Raw genomic sequence first — 8596 nt, 5'->3', positions numbered from 1 at the left:
CAACAGCACGTAGACGAAAAAAAAAGTACAAGAAGTAAAAGAAAAAAAAAAGAGGTATGAAAAATAAAATAACAAGAAAAATGAAAATAGAAAAACTATATTAGTATATATAGAGGCAAAAAAATACAAATAAAGTAATTAAATTAATACTAATGATTTCAATTTAATTTTTTTGCTCAAAATTATAAAAGCAATTATACTGAGTAAATACTGTTTATTTTTTAATTCTATATTTCATAATTCTGATATATTGTCACATATTTTTAAATTTTTCTTCCGTGTTCTTCCTTTGCCTGGCAGAAACAAACTTCCATATAACACTTTATCATTCTGAGAAAGAATTTAAGCCAAATTTAAATTAGTAAAAGTTAAATTTAGACAAAAAAAACTAAACTAAACAAAAAGACAACACAACAAACACTTGTGAAGGCTAACAACATTAAATAATACAAATTAAATAATAAAAAACATGTTGGCCAGCAGAGGAAGTACAAATCATGTGCTCCACATTTTGATTTATTATAAAATCAGAATAGGACGGAGGAAAATAAAGTCTTAATCTAAAATTCTTATTTTAATTTATTGTTTATCATTTAGACAAAAAATCAGAGTCTAAAGAAACTCATTTAAATATTTATTTAATTTATTCATCTACAAAATTGCTTCATTATCTTTTTTCTCTACAGTCGAAGAATTTTGAGTCTTTCATGCAGAAAAAAACAACACGATTTTGTCTTGTGGATTAAAACCAGCTAAAGTTACCATACATAAGCCCCGCCCCCTAGAAGCGACTGTCCAATCACAGCTCGACAACCATAACCGGCGCCTCGGTTTGTTTATTTTTCCATGAAAACAAAGTGTGATAATTCAGTTAAACTGTCTGCAGAGACGCATCATACAGTAGCTTCACAATGTTGAAAAAATGCATTAAATAAAATCATTATTTTGTTTTTGTTAAAAGTTCACAGCAGTTTTTCAGGAACGCCGACAACCTAAAGATGTAACGATATAATGTGATTACAGCAGAGGTTATACAACACACACACACACACACACACACACACACACACATTCCTGCTTTACGAGCTGCTGACAGCGTCCATATTTCACTCTGTGAGAGAACAACATCAGTTCTCAGACTGAACAGGATCCTGGACACGTTAACCCTTTAAAACCTGAGCAAAATAGGGTTGATTTCTTTCAACAACCTTGGAGGGAAGCAATGAGCCAAAATGACCCACAAATGTGCAAAAGTACAACAAAATTACGTGAACGTTAGCACAAAAACACATAGAAAGTTTAAAAAAAGAAAAAGGAAATTACCTGACAATGGACTTAAATAATCACACAAATTATGTAAAATAATTTCAATGATAAATCTAATAATTATAATTAGAGTTTTCTGTTTTTTTTCTGTTAGTTTAAAAATTAAATCAAAATCGACTTAATAATAATTAGAAAACATTTTAAATTAAAGTGTCAATCAAGTAAAAATGTTCCTCTGGACGCCCTTAGTGCTTTAACTTCACACACACTTGAATTTAAAAAATACTGTACATTAATATAATTTTCTACTTTCATTGAGTGGAGCATTTTTTGACCTGAACAGTCTGAATGTAACTATTTAGTTTCCACAGTGTATTTTAGACTTATTGCAGCAGCTGAGCTGCAAATTCACTGATTTACAGACACAATTATCAAAACATGAAGAGTGAAAAGAGACTAAAATGAGACAAACAGGGTTAAACTGTTTGGACTTTTAAACGTAGTCTAATCAGATTCGGGGGCTCAACGTAAACATGAAGAAATGTGGTTAACATTTGTATTAGGGGCAGTAAAAGGAGGAGGAACATGACGCGTCTGATTTAATTCTGTGTGGACGACAGTTTGAAAGCTCAGCAGCTTTAATTGAAAACACCTGTTAGGAGGCCTCACTGATTGGACAGAAATGAGCCGCAGCTCGTTAAGAGATGAGAGCTGCTCCTCTGACAGCTTCTGTGTCAGTTTTCTTCAGACATTTTTCTCTAACTTCTTTAAAAATAGTTTTTTAATTTACTTATTTTGTGCGATTTGCAGAACAGTTCTTGTCGAGCTGAGAATCGAGGAAATAACACTTTCAGTCACTGTGACTGCTGCTGTAATTCACAGTGAAATCCAAAATTGCACACAATGTTTTTGTTTTTGCATTTTTTTCTGCGAGTGTGATCGCTCTTTGTGACGTGTTGACGTGTGTGTTCAGTGTGTGTCAGTGTGTTTGTTCAGTGTGTGTTTTTATGAAGCTTCACAGAGCAAATCAACCTGCAGCGTCCAAACCTTTATTAATCCTCTGTTTGCTGACAAAGCTCATTTTCAGACGAGGCCTGCAGCTGAAACTGAGCATGCACGCACGCACGCACGCACGCACGCACGCACGCACGCACGCACGCACGCACGCGCACACACACAGACTGAGGGTTTTTATCAGAGCGAGCAGCTCGTCTGAACTCCTGCAGCTCACGGATGACGGGCCTGAAAAATGAAACTCTCTGAGGGATAAACAAACCGACAGCATGTCAGGACGCTCCATCGACCAATCACAGCAACACAAACACACATCTGATACTCAGATACTGTCTGCGTACGGCTCTGCATCGCCCCAACGTTACTCTGCAGGAGGGTCCTTTCTTAACGAGAAATCTCCAGGATTTTTCCAGGACTTAGAGGCAAAGTTTAAAGGCTTCTGAACTGGGTATTTAAATATAATTTAGGGACTGTTTGTTATTTATGAAATGGGAGGGGTGGTGAAAAAAGAGGGAGGCATGTCAAGTCATTTTTAAGCCCTGGGAGGAACTTAGGTTTTTATTTATGCTTGGGGGGGGGGGGGGTACAACTTTAAAGGGCTGTAATTTTTGTGTTATTTTACTGATGATTTTAAAAGAAAATGTGCTTTACACATGTGCAAAGGCATGTTTTCTTTTTTTTTTAATTATTCACTAAAATTTGTGGTGATTTTTAAAGAAAAAAATAATTAGGCCCATTTTTAGTTTTCTTTTTTATAAAAACTTCTTTTTCTTCATATTTTTGTCGATTTTTAAAGAAAAGTGATTTTTTTTCTGTAATTGTTTTAGCTTTTTTTTTTTTACAGAAAAATTTTTTTTTTTTAAATTTGAAAAACTTTAAAGATATTTTGTAAATTTTAAAAAGTAAACATTTTGATGATTCCTTTTTTAAAAATAAATTTAAAGAAAAAATTACAGCAATTTTTTTTAAAGATTTGTTGTGATTTTTAATTTTCTTTAGGGATTTAAATAGTATTAGTGATTTTGTTTTTGGCATATTTTTTCTTTAATATATTTTGTTGATTTTTATCTCTAACATTTTTGGCAATATATAATGAAAAAAAAGAATTGGCTCCTTCCTTGTGATTTTTAAAGACAGCATGCTTTCCAAGCCCGTGGGTCTGCGTGTTCTTCAGTGTCAGTACCGCGACTGGCTGTCCGACACGTCTTTAGAGCAGCAGGAAGACAAGTGACCTGCAGTTTTATTTATTTTTAATCTTTAAATCTAAACTCAGAAAGTCTGCGATGAAGCAATGACAGAAATCACAGGAACTCTCTCCGCCCACCTCAGGATCTGCGCTCTGATTGGACGCCGCTCTGCCCACACAGCGGCACATCGACAGGAGGTTATTGTTGCTCCGCTGCCGACGGCGTGATGCACATTTCTGACTGAAAATAGATCCAACACACACACACACACAGACACACACTTTTCTCCTGCAGCCAGCAGCAGAAGGATGCTTTTTAATTTAACAGAAATCAACATTAACACAAAACTTTAGGTGGAAATCATTATAGTAAGAGAAAAAAGGAATGCAAAAAAAGAAAATATTAACAATTAAGATGAACAATAATGTGCAAAAAGCACAGTATCCTCTGATGGGCGGTAACGCATGAATATTTTGGTTTATTTTTATTATATGTAAACACACAAATCTATAGTTTCATCAGTCATTTCCTCAGACAGCTGCTTATAGTTTTTACCAAACAAACAGGAGCAAATAGTGACATTTTGTGGGACTATTTTCAGCGGCGGATTAATCCATGTTTGCTGCTGTGGTGAGCATTTGTGTCAGCAGGACAGTGTGTGTGTGTGTGTTTGTGTGTGTGTGTGTTGACCCTCATGAATGGGTAAAGATAAATTAAATTGCTTCAGCGAATGATCGCTGTTCTGTAAAGTGAATTAAAGTGACTCGATTATTCACTTAAAGGTCGCAGCCACGTGTCTGAACTTAAACAGAAAGGCCCTAAATAAACCAGTTTATTCTGGCCGTTCACTGGAAGATTAACATTTGGTATGGTTTTACAGGACTGGACTTTGTGTTATGTTTCTACATAATTAAAAAAATATATATTCATATTACAATGACATATTTTTTTTATATAAAAAAAACATATAAAATCAATATAAAAAAAGAAAATAAAATCTACTTAGCATGTAACATATTGAAAATAATTATTTTTTGTTATTTTTTTGCACCACTGGGCCACTGTATGAACAATTTCAGAATTTAATAATATTAATTTTAAGTAGAAAAAATCTCTTGTTTATGAAGAAAATTGTCTGTGGAAAATTATTAATTTTCTATTTTGTTGTATTTTTTGCACCACTGTACCACTATACAAACAATTTCAGATTTTAATAATGTCAATTTTTAACTAGTAAAAATCTCTCATTGTTGAAGAAAATCTAGGCTACTGCGGAAAATTATTAGTTTTCTATTTTGTCGTAATTTCTGCACCTCTAGGCCACCGCACTAACAATTTCAGAATTTAACTAGAAAAAAATCTCTGGTTGTTCAGGAAAATCTAGGGTACTGTGGAAAATTAGCACTGTTTTCTTTTTGTTGCTGTATATTTTTAACCTGTGGGCCACCGAAAAAGCAATTTCAGAATTTAATATTATTAATTTTTAACAAGACAAAAATCCCTTGTTTATGAAGAAAATTGACTGCGGAAAATGTCTATTTTGTTGTATTTTTTGCACTCTGAGCCACTGTACAAACAATTTCAGAATTTAATATTATTATTTTTTACTCACAATAAAAATCTGGTCTTTGAAGAAAATGCACAACTGAAAAATATCAGTTTTCTAGTTTGTTGTATTTTTAGCACTTCAGGGCCTCCATACAGTTCAACCTGCTGTAGAAACACTGCATTAAACTCCAGAGAGAGAGAGAGAGAGAGAGAGAGACAGGCTGTCAGTGTGTCTCTGTCCCCCTGAGAGACAGACAGATGGACTCGCTGTCTCTTTTCTTTTTTCTCTCCTTCAGCTGAAACTTTCCCACATTAAACACTTGGACCATAAAAGGACACAGAGATCCGCGACACGCCGCCGCAGCCGCAGTTTTTACGCCGAGCAGGAGCTCCTCCGGCCGGCAGCAGGCGGTCAGAGTGACCGCCGGCAGACCTCCACCTGCTGCTGCTGCCGCGCGCCTCCCGCGCAAACTGAGCCCCGGGGGGCACGAGCGCTCCTCTCTCAGCCATGGGGTTTAAGCACGAGCGCTCTCACTTCGGCTTTTTACGGATTTTTGCCAAAAAACACTCGGGTTTTTTAAACATTAAGGACCGTTAAACGGCAGTGAGGAGATACGCTGCTGTTTCTTGTGTTAAAATTTGTCAAATTAAGTGTTTTTAATTATCTTTAAAAGTAAAAAGAAAACTGTTGTTTTTTTCGCAATGAGTCTGTGGACTAACGGCTCCTCCGCGGATCTTTACCCCGGGACCGAGCCGCTGCTGCCGGGCTCCAACTCCTCCTCCAACCGCTCCGACGGCCCGCAGCCCCCGCTGGACCTGAGCCGGGCGGTGCCGGTGGGCATGGTGCTGGCCTTCTTCATCATGTTCGCCATCGTGGGGAACATCCTGGTGATCCTGTCGGTGGTCTGTAACCGACACCTGCGGATCCCCACCAACTACTTCATCATCAACCTGGCCATCGCCGACCTGCTGCTGGGGACCACCGTGCTGCCCGTGTCCGCCACCCTGGAGGTCAGACTATTATCGATTATTGATCAGTTAGTTTACCCCTTTAAACCCGAGGAAACTGACTGGATTTCTGTAAAAAAAAATCAATTCAAGAAATGTCCCAAAAATTAGCAAGAAAAAAAAGCAAAATGTACAAAAGAAAAAAACGAAAAAGAAAAAAGTTAATTTCATATGTAAATGTAAATATATATGGATATATTTTACTTTACTTTTCCCATATCATGATTTAAAAAAATAATAATAATAGTAATTTATTAATTAAATAGTTGATCTTTTCTGGATATTTCCCCCCATTTTTGGATAATATCTAATCTAATATCTCATGGCTGAATTTCACATCATTTTCTAACCCTAACCCAAAAATTAGCAAGAAAAAAGTAAAATGTAAACAAACAAACAAAAAAACTAAACATTGAATAAAAGAAAGAAAAAATAAGTCAATAATAATCTAGAATGATAATATCTTTATGTAAATGTAAATATATATTTGAATTTTCTTTTTTCCACAACATAATTTTAAAATATTATGGTTTTCTCCACATTTTCCCCATTTTTGGATAATATCTCATGGCTGAATTTCACATCATTTTCTTTTCCTCTTTTAACTGAGTACACTACAAAACCAGGATGGATATTTTACAATTCTCTGATACTTACTTAAAGACTAAATATAAACTTTGAAACTGGAGTAAATTGGCTGGATTTCTTTAAAATAAAAAAAAACCATGCTTAAAGATAATAATAATAGTTCTTTAAAATAATTTTAAATACATAATTATGATATTTAAAATACCCTTTTTAAGGATATTTTTCCCCTAGCTTTTTGAAAAAAAAATTCCCCAAATCTAAAAATTTGCAAGAAAATTGCAAAAATAAAAAACAAGACAATGACCTCAAGAAAAAATGCAGATACTTATGGATATATTTTTGCTTATAAACATAATTTGAAATGTATTATTTTGGTTTCTGGACTTTTCCCCCGTTGGATAATACTAAATGTTTACACTTCTGTCCAGAACCTCTGACCTGAAGAGGAAGTGTTGTCCGTCACTTCCTGTCTCTGCAGGTTCTGGATTACTGGGTGTTTGGTCGGATCTTCTGTGACATCTGGGCGGCGGTGGACGTCCTGTGCTGCACGGCGTCCATCATGTCTCTGTGCGTCATCTCCATCGACCGCTACATCGGCGTCCGCTACCCGCTGCAGTACCCGATGATCGTGACCGAGAAGCGGGCGCTGCTCGCCATGCTGGGCGTCTGGATCCTCTCCATCGTCATCTCCATCGGCCCGCTGCTGGGCTGGAAGCAGCCGCCCTCACAGGTACGGAAACCTCCCATCATGCACTGCTGAGACGCATCAGGTCGTCCCTGACAGGCACAGAGGTGTTTTTAGGGTTCACAAGGTCATGAAAAACCTGGAAAAGTCCTGGAATTTTGTTCCACAAACCTGTATAATAACACATGATGTCTGACAAAGATTAGTTATGTTTTCACAGATTCTGGCTGTGATTTTTAATGAAAATAAGAAAATCGCAGTATCGATGGTCGTTTCAGAGAAGTTTTCGTCTTTAAAATTTGCCTCAACGTTCTGGAAAAAGTCCTGGAAAAAGTCCTGGAGATGTGCGGGTAGAAATGTGTTTGAACCTTGTATTTTAAGGAATTAAGTTTCTGACCAAAGCGTTTCTCTGTGCGCCTCCTGCAGGACGACACGGTCTGTCTCATCACCGAGGAACCGTTCTACGCCCTGTTCTCGTCGCTCGGTTCCTTCTACATCCCGCTGGCCGTCATCCTCGCCATGTACTTCCGCGTCTACATCGTGGCCAAACGCACCACCAAGAACCTGGAGGCCGGCGTGATGAAGGAGCGCCAGCAGGACTCCGAGCTCACCCTGAGGATCCACTGCAGGAACCAGCACGAACTGTGCCCCGCCCCCAAGGCCGGAGGGGGCGGTGCCTCGGCTGCACGCAGCACTCTCACCGTGAAGCTGCTCAAGTTCTCCAGAGAGAAGAAGGCAGCCAAGACGCTGGGCGTGGTCGTCGGCATGTTCATCCTGTGCTGGCTGCCGTTCTTCCTGGCTCTGCCCATCGGTACGTTCACTGTCCAATCCGCTACGGCGGCCCTGAATACTCAACGCGCTGCAGGTTTAAAAACCACCATCATGAGTTTGACCACACACAACTTCAAAAAACACAAAAAACTCACCGCAGGAGGCTCCAAACATAAACTACTGCAACACTGAAAACCTCCTGTCAGCTTTTCTCTCGTTTAACGAATTCAGTTAAAAGTGCGTTCGAGAAACTTACTGGCGGTTTGAGCACGTTTGGCGCCCGCGAGCCGTAGAAAACCGGTCGACATCACTTTACTCGCTGCGTTCAGATGCCTTTCACGAGATATTTGAGCGTGTGAAACTACAGCAAAATGGTTTGATTTCTTTCAATAATATAAAAACGAGCAAGGAAATGCTCCTCAAAAGCAGAGGATTATTAGAAAATTATCCAAAAATAGGGAAAAATGTCCCGAAAACTAAGTGACTTTGTAATTAAAATTATGTTCCAGAAAAAATAAAACAAAATATG

At 37.7% G+C, this 8596-nt stretch overlaps 1 protein-coding gene across 1 annotated transcript; it reads left to right on the top strand.

Moving 5' to 3' along the window:
• The first annotated feature begins 5623 nt into the window (after positions 1 to 5623).
• On the top strand, positions 5624 to 8259 carry LOC121963605 (alpha-1B adrenergic receptor-like). Its single transcript, XM_042513887.1, has 3 exons — positions 5624 to 6026; positions 7090 to 7341; positions 7723 to 8259. The coding sequence occupies exons 1-3, from the start codon at positions 5718 to 5720 to the stop codon at positions 8257 to 8259; spliced, it is 1098 nt and encodes a 365-aa protein (XP_042369821.1). The 5' UTR covers positions 5624 to 5717.
• Positions 8260 to 8596: the final 337 nt, after the last annotated feature.

Source organism: Plectropomus leopardus, unplaced genomic scaffold (assembly GCF_008729295.1).
Source record: "Plectropomus leopardus isolate mb unplaced genomic scaffold, YSFRI_Pleo_2.0 unplaced_scaffold1186, whole genome shotgun sequence".
Classification (NCBI taxonomy): Eukaryota; Metazoa; Chordata; class Actinopteri; order Perciformes; family Serranidae; genus Plectropomus; species Plectropomus leopardus.
The sequence above is the reverse complement of the archived record's forward strand: the minus strand, read 5'-3'. Positions and strand labels throughout refer to the sequence as shown.

Bases quoted from the DNA above. Each gene is read 5' to 3' on its own strand.
- LOC121963605 (XM_042513887.1), top strand. From the start codon at position 5,718: ATGAGTCTGTGGACTAACGGCTCCTCCGCGGATCTTTACCCCGGGACC. The intron at 6,027-7,089 runs GTCAGACTATTA...CTGTCTCTGCAG, and splicing joins CCGTGTCCGCCACCCTGGAG to GTTCTGGATTACTGGGTGTT. The intron at 7,342-7,722 runs GTACGGAAACCT...CGCCTCCTGCAG, and splicing joins GGAAGCAGCCGCCCTCACAG to GACGACACGGTCTGTCTCAT.